Raw genomic sequence first — 13,288 nt, 5'->3', positions numbered from 1 at the left:
CCCCAGTTTATGTACTGAGCATGACGTCACATGGTATGGAATATTCCTTTGGCCAGTTTGGGTCAGCTGTCCTGGCTGTGCCCCCTCCCAGCTTCTTGTGCACCTCCAGCCTTCTCAGTCAGTAGAGCATGGGAAGCTGAAAAGTCCTTGACTAGTGTAAGCACTGCTCAGCGACAACTAAAACATCGGTGTGTTATCAACTTTGTTCTCATCCTAAATCCAAAACACAGCACTGTACCAGCTAGTAGGGAGAAAATTAACTCTATCCCAGCCAAAACCAGGACAGTATAATAGGGCTTTCCATTTAGATATGGGAATACTGTATAATGTTTTTGTATTGTAAAGATTTCTAAAGAGTTGCTGCTTTAGCCATGTTGCATCCAGAGTCGATCAGTTGGTTTGCCTCAAGAAAAGAGCTTCTAAGTGAACATTTCACATGATACGAAATTTGGTGAAAGTCTTCAACTTTTATGCGTAACCACATCACCTTTTTTCCTGGCAACATTTATAGCCCATTGTTCTGGGGCCTGTGGTTGTATGTGGTGGTGTTGGTTTTGTTGTTCTGGTGTGAAAGTGTAATTCTGATGCAGCTTACTGTGCATTGGATTGCTTACTATGGTTCAGTGGAGTGAGAACCTTTGTTAAGCCCCTAGTCAATTCTATCCTGGATGCTTTGGGTTTGGTTTTCTTGTTGTTGGGTTTTTTGGTTGGTGGTTTTATGTTTTTGGTTTTTTTAAGATCTAGTATCTAGATGTGTAACTTGCTTCAGGCTGTCTGGTCTTGAAATTGGTGCTGATGAAATCACTTGCTGCTTATGGGGAAGTGAGTCTGGGCCCATAATGTCTTCTGAAATTTGGAGAGTTTGTATCTTGCCTTCCAAGATACAAAATCTTTCCTTAGTGTGCTTTACTAAGGCTCTCCAAAGTGAAAGCAGGTTATGTAGGTTAGGAAGGAGCGTCTCAAAACAACTCTGTAATTATATGTTCGGTTGAGGTAATTATTCTTTACAGTAAGTTAGGGCACAGTGTAGACAACAATATTGAAATGTTGCTTCCCTAAGGAAGACAGTGTTTTGTGGGGTTGGGGCGGGGGAGGTGTTTGGCTGTGACATAATGATTCTGTAGGCACTGGTGTATGGACTACAAACACTGACAATTTCAAGAGGGTCTTGTGTTTTCATTTCTCAATTGTTGGTTACTCTGCTACTTATTTTTCTTTGGTTAGACATTTCTTCTTTCTATGTGGTTTTTTTATGCTAGTTCAGAAAATAGTCCCAGCAGAGATGTAAACAAATTCAGAAAACATCATAGCTCCTAATATATATAACGTGCCTAATAAATTGTTCAAAAGAACAACCAAGATGGTAAAATTGGATTGCTTGCTATGCACAGAAGAATCCTGTTAAGGATGTTGTGAGCAAGAAAAATCCAGAAAGAAAAATACTGGTTAAGTAGCTGGAGTTCTTTATTTAGTAAAGAAGGTTTCAAGAATTAGGGCCGTTGAGCGCACTGATTACGGCAACATCCTTCTGAGCTCAGAAGGAATGTTTTCTCTGCTCTCATTATTTGTAAAGCCTGCTTCTACGCAGTTTCAGAAGAAGTCTTGCTTAGTGTGAAGTGTATTTACTGAAGGCAGAATATTTGGAAAAGCTGCTAAAATCTGAGAAGTCTGTACTGAGCACATGTGAACAGCAGTCTCCTATCTATGTGCATCATCTCTCTTCCAGTCCTCCCCATACTTCACAGCCTTTCATCTTGACAGAACTAGGGTAATCCTGTTTCAGGTCAGGAAATGTGTTTGTCTGACATAAATGCTGACGTATGCTAAATTTCAGGCTTTGGCTTTTAGGTCTGCGGGTGCACAGCACAAAGAAAAAATATCTGTCAGTTTGTGTGTGATCTTGTTTTAATGAGTAAAATAGACTTCCCTTTTCTCCTCCCTGAGTAGCAGAATGTTATTGTTAGGGGATTTTGAGGAGAGAAGGCTTTTGGCTAAATTGACGTATTTACCCTGAAAAAGGCACTTGACACTGCAAATTGAAGCTGAAGTAGTTGATTACGACTTACACATGACTGATTAATAGGGCTTCACAAGAATGCTGGGCAGTCATTAATTTTAATCCCCTCTAGAATATAGTCATCTGAGAGAATCCTAAAGCCATATTACAAGTAAAAGCTATATATAAGTGAATGCGTTAACAAATACATTTTTTTAGCATTTTTGTTCTGATTCTAATTTTGCTTATAATGGAATATAATAATACAATTCCATTCAAAGAATGAAATTAATTTGGTATCTTTTTTCTTACCTGTTACCAAACATCTGTTACTTACCAGCTTCTCATTGGTCATTCATTTTCATGCTGTTGCAGCTGTTGGTGAATTTTACATGTGAGTGCTTGAAGCATTTGTCAGTACACATTTTTGTTTTTTAAAAGCAGGTGTAGAGTAACTAGTGAATGTTCTTTCTATAGTACTTGATTTTTTACAGAATGTTCTTTGTTTTTAAAGATGGGGATACCAGCGCAACAGAGAGTGGTGATGAGGTTCCTGTGGAACTGTATACTGCTTTTCAACATACACCAACTACAATTACTTTAACTGCTACAAGAGTTACAAAAGTCAATGATAAGAAAAGGAAAAAAAGTGGAGAGAAAGAACAGAACATAGCAAAATGTAAAAAAGTAAGTGAATGTAACTTCTCTTCTTATGACTCTGTTATAAATTATAGCTATGTGACATCTCTCAGCAAGAGACACTGGTTTTAAAAAGCAGGCTGTTGTTACTAATAATACTGATTCAAGCTAATATATACTAGCCATGAAAGTTAAATTTTAAAATTGAGGCAGAATTTGTAAGGAGGAATTGCATTTACTGGACCACTTGATATCGTTAGAGGTGGGGCAGAACAGGTTTTGGATACCCAAAGAAGAATTTTGTGTCTGAAAGTCTTCAGTTGTGATTGTTTTAAGTTCAGAAATGTTTGCTGTCAGTTGTCCTGATGTGACATCGTGTCCATTTATTTGAGTTGAAATTGTGTGGAAGTGTGCTGTCAGAAAGTTAGCTACTAAACTGCTTTGGTAAACAGGATATTTACATTATACTGGTTAGCTACAGGTGTAAACAACAAAATATATGTGAAGACAAATACAATATATGTGAAGAAGTAAAGTACATGGCATTTCCTAAACTAACGAGTTCCTTTCCTGCAGTTCAGTTTCACTGGCTTGGATGAGAATTTTGTCCTTTAAAACTAGAAGTCAGAATTAGTTACTGATACCTTTTTGGAAATCTTGAATAAAATGTTTCCTTTTGAATGAATGGTCCTGAATATAAATTTACTACCATGTATTCTTCTGTTATCTCCCAACATTGTATGAGATGATTTAAAGAATGAGGTTTTGTTGTAGAATGACAAACTTTCAAAAGTTAACATTATAGGACATCTGTGACGCCTGCTTCCCCATCCCCTCTTTCCACAAATAGTGTGGTGAAAAGGATATGGAACAATTTACAGATTTACCTGATAAGTATGGGGTGTTCCATAAGTAACTTTTCAGTTACTTTCTCCTGAATTTCAGAATTCAAGGCAGTCATGTTGTAATATGGGAGAAAAGTAAGGGTACATGGACTACTAGCTCTGACATCTAGTATGCGCTTAGCTTGGAATGCTGAAATGTTTTTTAAAATACATTTTGTGAGATGTAACCTGTTGCTTTCTTGAGATTTCAACATAGTTTGTTCTGTTGTCATCATCTTGCATGTTTTATTGAGAATGGTCCACACTGAAAAGCTGTTAATTCATTAATAGATTTTAAATTCCTTAAGAGACTTTGTATTTCCTCCAAAGAATATAAATACCTAATTTTGTTTCAGGCATTTCGAGAAGGATCCAGGAAATCTTCACGAGTAAAGGTAATGTGACTTTGTTTGGTTTTTGTTTTAAACCTTAATTGTACATTACTTAAATAATATGAAGCATCAAGAGTGCAATTGGGGCTATACATTAAGCACTAAAATGCTCTTGATAATACGAAATTACTATGATGCATATGTAGTACATTAGTTAAGGTATGAGCACTACATCTTTATGTCCTGCAAAGTTAGCTGAAACAGTATAGTGTAAATTTTTATTCTGAGAATACTTGGTTTTCAAGAGCCAGCAGAGGAACTGGGGCTCGTTTGCGCTATGCAAGGGAGTACAGTTGAGTGCATACCTCACGTGAACTTAGTAGCTCCAGCTTTTCATAGCTCTGAGCGGCAAAAGAATGAAATGGCTATATTGCATTTGAAAGCTAAACTGGTGATTCTGCTCTGCCATACCTCCATGTATTCATCTGGTGGGACTCTACTTACTAGTGCTGATATAGTTTAAGGAATCGTGTTGAGATGTCTGCTTTGTAAGATTTAAGTGTTAATAGCAGTCTGAATTTTCTGTGGGATAAAAATATGCATGGTGTGAAAACTAGGTATTCCCCATAGTTTATTCATCCTTGGGATATATAAAAACAAGTGGGACACAATTTACACTTCAAATGTAGATGTGACTTGCCAATAGTGAAGACAGAATTGGGAAAGAAAATCTCTATTTTGTGCTCTTTGAATATGGTGTTTGTATGGTTCCATTCTGTGTTTTCTTGGTTTTCGTAGCGTCACACCTTTTATTAATGCTGTTTGTGTGTATGGTTGTCTTGATGCACAAAAGAAATGTAATCAGTAACAGGTAAATTGAATTGCTGAACTACTTGCTGTTTTATTAATGTTTAATAGTGTCTCTGCTCAGGTGGATAGAAAAGGGAGCGTTGGTTGGCTGCTGCTGTCCGTAAGGAGCATTGGTTGGCTGCAGCCTGGCTGCTGCTTGTGAGGTCTGGAGGTACAATGGCACTTTCTTTAAAAGTGAAAGGATCTGAAGCACTGCAGAAGAAAATTGTTTAGTGAGGAACAGATAAGGGGAGAAAAATTATCTGTGCAAAGCCTGTAACGTTAGTCACAACCTTAATGTAGTAGGTGTAGGATTAGCAAAGTTTAGTAAGATGTGAAGTGGAAAAAAGATACAGCGTGACCCTTGAAGTTGAAAGGGGAAAATCAAATCTGTGTATTATAGGATGGAAGCTGGAGTTCTTTGTATTTGCATACGTTCACAAAAGTTGAGTGGGAAGGGAGATCTGACTTTACAACTCTTGCACTCATAGATTCATGATGCAGTGCAGTTGTGGGAGGAAACAATGTCAGTCTCCATTCTCATACCACTAAAAGCTGGAATCCCTATTGAAGAGGGAATGTATTCCTGAACTTGGGCGATATTTATGAAATGATAAAATTCATAAAAGGACAAATGTAATGCTACTGAATTCAACTCAATGCTTTTAAGTAATGTAGAATTTTATACCGGACTTCCTAAAAAGAAAAACACTTTTAAGTCAATACATACATTTGCCCTTCATTTTGTGTCGTCTTGTAGACTTACTACTTTTGTTTTAATATCTTTTTCTTACCTTGTAATATCTCATCACTTACTTTCGTTTTTAGGGCTCAGCTCCAGAGATTGATCCTACTGACAGTTCAAACTTTGGATGGGAAACTAAAATCAAGGCATGGATGGATCGTTATGAAGAAGCAAATAATAACCAGTACAGTGAGGGTGTCCAGAGGGAGGCGCAAAAAATAGCTCTGAGATTAGGCAATGGAAATGACAAAAAAGAAGTCAGCACCAGCAATCTGATTTTCAAACCTCCAGTAGAGGTAATGAGCTGTGCCAAGCTGTGTTATTGCATGTTGGTTTTGTGCCATGACAAAGATACTCGTTTAGATGCTTTAAAAAAAAAAAAAAGACCTCACATTCATCTTCTGTATCTTGTCTCACCAGATTTAAGCATCAGTTTTAATAGCTTTTCAGAATTTGTAATTGATCTTCATACATCCTGTATCACTGCTGATTATGTTTACACTTGCATATCAGTTCTCATAAAAATAACTAAAGTGCTAGCCTTAGCCTGAAAATTGGATTGTCCTTAGACTGTCTTTTGTGGTGGGCGTAACGCAGTAAACTTTGCTGCTGCTGTTTCTCTGCTCTGTGAGGACTATCAGGAGTGTTTAGAGTAGATAAAATCATTGAAGTTGGAATCTTTTTTTCTGCTATGTGTATCAGCATGTTAATTGTCCACATTTTTCTTAAGATACGGTAAGTCTGGTATTCAGATAGAATAGAATTTCATTTACCAGTTCATGAAGGATGTTTCTGATGGTAGGTGATATTCTGATACTGATTTCTTTTTTACTCTTGTGATCCTGTAATTTCTAGTTTATGAAGAAGTTGTGCAATGTCTTTCTAGCCTTAACATCAGTTACTTATCAGCTTAAGATCAGAGCCATATAACAAAAGTTAGCATTTTGTAGCAGAAATCTTGAGGAGTAGTTACCGTAGCAGATTAATGGAAGCATCTTTGCTTCTTTTCCTCAAAGACCATCATGGCATATGGGACACCCTCCTTAGAGGAATATCCCTGCTTACAGAGCCTTTTGCCTACATAGAGGCTACTTCCTTTTTGATTGGCGATGACAATTATGAGAGGTGTGAATTCACTAATTGTCAGGGTATGTATTGGTTTTTAATTAAAAGCCATCCTTCCATCTAAAGATACGGAAATAAGAAATTTGGAAACTCTCCCAGGATTCTTTCTTTTATTATTATTTTGTTATTTTCCTGTTCTGTTTTTCCTTGAATGAATCATGAACATCCTTTTATGTTTGCATGTTTTGTTTTGTTTTGTTTGAAGGAATTGAAGCCTTTTGAAAGTGTTAATGCAAAACAATGCAGCAGTTTGTCCTAGTAGTGGTGAGAGTTAAGTGCACTAAGGGATATAGTACTTGAATTTTAAGAACATGAATATGTTGGTTTTCAGCCACGTACTGGAGAACTAGGGCTAAAGCATTCCCTGAATCTAAATTCATAACTAGTTGCATTGGTAGGGGAACAGGACAGTTTGATCAAATCAGTCTGGAGGTTTAATTACAAAAAGGAGGGGTTTTTTAGTTCATACAGAATTGTTTAGTAGTTGTGAAAGTATAATCTGCTGTTTGTAATGGAAAGTGGTAGAATGTAATGGAAAAATGGTAGAAAATGATACTTCATAAATTAACTTATGTCTTTATAGAGTTACGTGCAAAAAAACAAGAAAATTTTAAAAGCTGCCAAAGACTTGCCTCCTGATGCACTTATTATTGAATACAGAGGAAAGTTCATGCTGAGAGAACAATTTGAAGCTAATGGATATTTCTTTAAAAGGTTTGTTTATTCCAAATGTTTTAATAAGGTAACTGTTAATTACCAGCAGTGTCTTGCATTTTACCGTTGTCTGATTAAAAATAATTGCAGCTGGAACCTGGTCTCCCCCTTCTCTTCTGGATGTCCTTACAGATCTGCTCAGGAGTTAGTTTCCTCTTTCTCTGTTCTTCCCTGGTTACAGGATTCCTGCATTCTCAGTTGGGTAGTTGTGCACCTTAAACCAGAGATTGGCAGGTTCTACCATCCTAAAATAATTCAGAAAGCAATGGCAAAGACATTCTCTTTTGTGAGAGAAATAGATTTTTTTAAGTCCATCAGGCTGAGAACGGAATTGGACACAGGTTAACTTGAGGCCTTTTTACTGCCAGAATTCTCTAGTTGGTTAAGTTACTGAGCAATGCATGACTGCTTCCTTCTTCCTGTGGATGATTTTCAGTGCTGCCATTAACTGCACAGACACACCTACTTGGGAAATTGCAAGAGGCCTGTTGGAGGAGAGAGAACACAGAGATTTTCCTCAGTAAAGGTTGGAAGGGTTCCCTGGCACTTTTAATAGCAGAACTTAAAGCACGGCTTGGCGAAGTGTTTAGATGCCCCCTTTTCCTCAGGAGGGTTAGGTGCTAGGGATACTGCAGGTGTTAGGCAGGGATGTGGAGGTGTTATTTTATTCTATTTTTTTAGATGCTTCTATGAGGCACCTAAATTTCTACCTGAGTTTCATTTTAGGACCTGCCATAAGAAAAGTTTAAGAAAGATGAGGAATCTTAACCTTGTGTCTTCCATGTCTAGTGCTTGCCCTGTTGCTCTTCCTCCCTTTAGATCCTATGCAGAACAATGACATTCAGGGCTGTAACTCAAACTTTCGGTATTCCGAGAATACATTTGAAGAATCTATCAGTTAGAATCATGAAGCTTAAATACATATGTGTCATTCTCAGATTAACCCACAAATTTGGTGTATCATGCCAAACATCATGTTACAAAGCTAACGCGAAAAATAAGTGATATTTAGCATCTTTAAAAATGATAAAACTCTAGTTTTCTTGTATCTTTTTCAGGCCATACCCATTTGTTTTGTTTTATTCCAAATTCCATGGGCTAGAAATGTGTGTTGATGCAAGGACTTTCGGAAATGAAGCTCGATTCATCAGGCGTTCATGTACACCAAATGCGGAGGTGAGCATATACATAAAGTTAAATTAGGTTTTATTTACTTAGAAGTCCCCTTCTCCTTGAGTTTCCCAACTGATAATTTGAGCAATCCCTAGAATTTCGAGCAATCCCTAGAATTTCTATCCTGGTACTCTTTAAAACAAAACAAACACCCCACCCCCACCCCCCCAAATAAAATGAAAAAAACCCCGAAGTAATTAATGATAATATAATAATGTTCTCTTGAATATAGGTGAGGCATGTAATTGAAGATGGAACAATTCATCTTTATATTTACTCCATCCATAACATTCCAAAGGGAGCAGAGATAACTATAGCATTTGATTTTGATTATGGAAATTGGTAAGTATTTGAGCATGCTGTTCTAAAATATGTCTAATGCTTATTAAGTTATGTTGCGATTCAGAGTGGCTTTGTTTTTATATCGCTTACTTTCTTGCATGCTTTAATAACATAGGGCTCCTTAAGTATTGTATTTACAATGAACAGTGTGTGGGTAGGGTTTCTTCTGTATTTTTATTACTGCGTATGTGTTGCTAATTTCAGCAATGTTGCAGTTACTTATAAATGATATGGAAAAGATACGAACTTAGATGAATGAGTAAAGATGTACTGTGAAAATTTATCATACATAGGTGTCCCGTAGTGTGGGGAGAATAGAGGGAAGATAATACAGAACTGTTCGGTAGTGCCCTATTTATTTCAGAGTGCCTCTGTAGTATAACTTCAGGAAGACAGTGTCTGTGGAATTTAGTTATAAATCATGTTTTTTTAATATGTGATTAAGAATGTTCAAATACACTGAATGCTTAGTGCCTTAGATTCTATAACCTGTTACACATTTTCCTGAATATAACTGCTGCTCCTTTGATGAATTGGGGAAAGGTCTAATAAACTGTTGCCGTTATCTGTAAGCATAGTTTTGAAATGGTAAAGGAGACGATTGGTTAAGTTCCACTCACATATGTAGGAACTGTTATTCAAACACCTCTTTGAAATCTGATGGCAAAATAAAGCCTTTGAGTGATATAATCTAGTAATGATTTCTCTTCGCTAGTAGGAAATGTTCTAGGGTATAGGTACATTGTGCAGGAACATCTAGGCTAATACTGACCTTGGAAACTGAAGCATTGAAGAGCCTATTTCTGTATGTGCACTTGGTCGGGTCCAGAAGCAGTCCAACTGTTTCACGTTTTGCTACTCCAAGGTAATACACTTTTCTGTGGTCTGCTCATAAGTCAGCTTGGGTGCAGTGCTGTGCAGACATGCCTTCACTGCTTCTGGGCCTGAACTAGATATGTCCATAGAGTACTACCTGTATTAATCAACTTGGGTTCAGACTAGCTCAAGATACCTTGCACTGTTAAGTGTTGTAGACATACTCCTACATCCATCACATGAAGACAACCTGAGAAATTGCCCAGTTGATAGGTTTTTCGGGTTTTGTTATTTATCCTTTTAAAAGTGTGTAGTAGTTGTGTTTAGTACCTGCAGCTGACAGCCTGTGTAAGTTAAATGTGTTTGAATAACAGTTCCTATCTATCCAAGTGGAACTTAAAATTGTGCAAAGTGACTCTGAGTTCTTTCCAGTGTGCTCGTTCTGTAAATTGTGTCTACTGTCTTTGCATAAAGCAAGAACTCTCCTTCTCTGTCTCTTAATTTCTTTAATGTGGTGGTGGTGTTTCCACCCAGGATATACTCGGGGTTTAGATGTCTGCCATCTTTTAAGCAAATTCTGTTAACCAGTAGATGAGAATTTTGAATTCTAGCAATATTGTATATCTTGGTGAAAACTTGAGTCAACTGCTTTTAATATGGTTGGTTTGTATCATAGCAGATGTTTTAATGTGAAATGTATCAGCTTGTGTGATTTAGTATTGAAAAGTGTCATTGCTGTACAGCCTAATCCAAATACGCCTTCTTGCATTTAATTACTTTTAGTAAATACAAAGTGGATTGTGCTTGCCTCAAAGAAAATCCTGAATGTCCAGTTCTCAGACGTTCTGAGCCTACAGAAAACATCAATACTGGATATGAAACCAGAAGGAAAAAGGGAAAGAAAGAGAAAGATGCTTCAAGAGAAAAGGAGACTCAAAATCAGAACATCACATTGGACTGTGAAGGAGCAGCCACGAAAATGAAAATCGCAGATAATAAACAGAGGAAGCTCTCTCCCCTCAGGCTGTCCATTTCTAATAATCAGGTATTGACACAAAGATGATCAGAAAGAAAAGCTTTTAAACACAAATACTGTCCTTTTGTAGTTCCTAAAGGAATTTTAACAAGTCACTGAAAAGGGGTATGGAGATTTATCAAAAATCATAATGATGGATAAGCTGTTTAGAATTTTTTTATACTATTTTCAGTTTTCCTTAATCACAGAATCATAGAATAGTTGGGGTTGGAAGGGACTTCTAAAGGTCATCTAGTCCAACCCCCCCTGCAATGAGCAGGGACATCTTCAACTAGATCAAGTTGCTCAGAGCCCTGTCCAACCTGACCTTGAATGTTTCCAGGGATGGGGCAGCCACCACCTCTCTGGGCAACCTCTGCTGGTGTTTCACCACCCTCGTCGTAAAAAAAATTTTTTCCTTTTAGTTTAAAACCATTACCCTTTGTCCTATCGCAACACGCCCTACTAAAAAATTTGTCCCCATAATATTTGATTGTATTTAAAGATATGTTGGTTCCCATACCAGTTTTAACTATACATTTTTCCTCTGAATTTCTTTGTGTGTCTCTAATGTGAAAGCCTCATGTCATGCTTTCAGGAGCTCCCAGTCCATCCTGAAGTGTCTTTTGGTTAGTTGCATATGTTACTCAGGAGCGTAGTATTTTAAACACAGCAATAAGTAGCCCTGCTCCTATAACAAATAAAACTTCAACCCAGAATATAAAGTGTTGGCTGCAGCTCTGTGTAGAAGATTAGAGTCTGGGGAGTTGGGAGGAGGAAGGTATGTTTTGAAGCTAAATACTGGATAATAGCTGCATAGTATAGTAAAGCTACCTGGTAATATACCATGGTAGTCAATTTTAAATTAGTCTTAATATGTCAGTTTGAAAGAACTAGTGGGAGAGATCCATGAGATTAATTATTAACTTAATTTTGCAGAGCACCCATTAAAGATAAATATTTAACATGAGAAGATGGTTACTTTAGTAACTATCTATCTTTCTTTTTGGGGGGGGGTGGGGGTGATTTTTTTTTCTTACATGATGGTTTTGATGATAATTTAGGAGCAGAGAGAAAGGACTTACTCTGGGAGGGAGCCATTTCCAAGTTCTTAACCTTTTAACATCACTTAGGAGTGAAGGAAATAAGGTGAAAACGAGCGTATTGATCCCCAGTTTTCATAAGATGATCAAATTGTTCTGGAGTTTTAGTAGCTAAATAGCTTAAAAATGCTTGGAAGTCCAGAAGGCATGGCATGTGACTGTTACAAATTACGATCTCTAGAGGCAACATTTACATTTTCTCATCTTAAGTGATTTTTGGTTTTCTGTTTGTTTTGTTTTTAACAAGTAATAACTGGAATTTGGAACCTTCTCCTGAGCTTATAACATAATAAACAATGCTCATATAGAACAGTCACAGGAGAACTTGTATTGGTTTTCAAAACTGAACTTAAAACAGTAGGAATTGTGATAAGAATAAAGCTGTTAAAATGTGTATCTAAACACAGAAGCCAATCAATTAATAGCTTTTTTCCAGGGGTGAAATAACTAATGCTAAGGTACAAAAAGTACATTTACATTTCCCCATACGCTTTCAAGACAACTGTTAAAAAAACTTTGTCTAGTCCTTTATGTAAAAGTGAAATTGCATATAGGACTAGTGAACACTTAACTCTTTTCAAAGTTACTGTTTCATGGTTGGGGTTTTTTGGTTTTTGTTTTCCAAAACAGAAAACCATTATTAGTTAGCTAACTCTTGTATTTCCTTATGGTATGGCACTGTCATTAGATTCTATAGTGAGAGTTTAAATGGAAAATGTGACTTTAATAAAATAGACTTTTGAGCTGAGAAGAACCTCTATGTAATTGTCTGTTAACACCTCCTTTGACATTCACTCTATTTCACTAAAACTATGCTTTTTTTTTTTAATGGGTGTGTAATGTATCGCTCCTAATTCTTTAACTGATTATAAAGTGGCTAGATCAGTGGCCAGTGCTAGTGCCCAAAAGTTTCTATTGGTTTGGACCTTAAATTCTGGGGTGGGGTTTTTTTTGTTTTTGGGGTGGGTTTTTTTTTTGGTTGTTGGGGTGGGGGAGTGGGGATGGAACCCCAAAATTTCAGTAAGATCAGTATGCTAAAGATACAGATGCATCTAAGCTCAGAATGGAAAAGATCTAGTCAGGTGATGATATTTACAGGTTTATACAAAGGTACAAGTGGATACTAGGGGTTTTTTTACATTTTTGTCTTGATTTATTGGCTTGGTTACTTTCAATGTAGTGATCTGAGGATTCTTAGTTCTGCGTAGCTTTTAGTTTTCCCTAGTTTGTAAGAGTAGTAGAGCTTCTGTAAAGCAGTCATTTCCATCTTTCAGGAGCCAGATTTTATTGATGATATAGAAGAAAAAACTCCCATTAGCAATGAAGTAGAAATGGAATCAGAGGAGCAGATTGCAGAAAGGAAAAGGAAGATGGTAAGTTGGGAAGCAAGTAGCTGCCTAAAGTTGTCACTAAGGCTTAGTGACACCTGCTCTTCCCATGCTAATTGCTGCCTTCTTGTAGGCTTGTAGAACCTGAGTATATATGAAGTCAGATCCTTACATGAACTTCAACTTAAAATGCAAGGCTTGCTATTTGAGAGCATTTCATCTGGCTT

At 36.9% G+C, this 13,288-nt stretch overlaps 1 protein-coding gene across 5 annotated transcripts in view; it reads left to right on the top strand.

Moving 5' to 3' along the window:
• Positions 1–13,288, top strand: part of KMT2E (lysine methyltransferase 2E) — a 65,481-nt gene that overhangs the window by 34,107 nt on the left and 18,086 nt on the right. For all 5 annotated transcript variants that reach the window (XM_009289053.2, XM_009289056.2, XM_009289050.2 and 2 more), the window contains 8 exons: positions 2,511–2,683; positions 3,876–3,914; positions 5,529–5,741; positions 7,154–7,284; positions 8,343–8,460; positions 8,690–8,799; positions 10,399–10,660; positions 13,008–13,106. In XM_009289053.2, coding sequence (XP_009287328.1) covers positions 2,511–2,683; positions 3,876–3,914; positions 5,529–5,741; positions 7,154–7,284; positions 8,343–8,460; positions 8,690–8,799; positions 10,399–10,660; positions 13,008–13,106 — 1,145 coding nt within the window. The remainder of the gene's footprint in view (positions 1–2,510; positions 2,684–3,875; positions 3,915–5,528; positions 5,742–7,153; positions 7,285–8,342; positions 8,461–8,689; positions 8,800–10,398; positions 10,661–13,007; positions 13,107–13,288) is intronic.

Source organism: Aptenodytes forsteri, unplaced genomic scaffold, assembly GCF_000699145.1.
Source record: "Aptenodytes forsteri isolate BGI_AS27 unplaced genomic scaffold, ASM69914v1 Scaffold137, whole genome shotgun sequence".
In the NCBI taxonomy this organism is placed as follows: domain Eukaryota; kingdom Metazoa; phylum Chordata; class Aves; order Sphenisciformes; family Spheniscidae; genus Aptenodytes; species Aptenodytes forsteri.
Note: the sequence above shows the minus strand (reverse complement) of the source record. Positions and strands in the feature narration are given on the sequence as shown.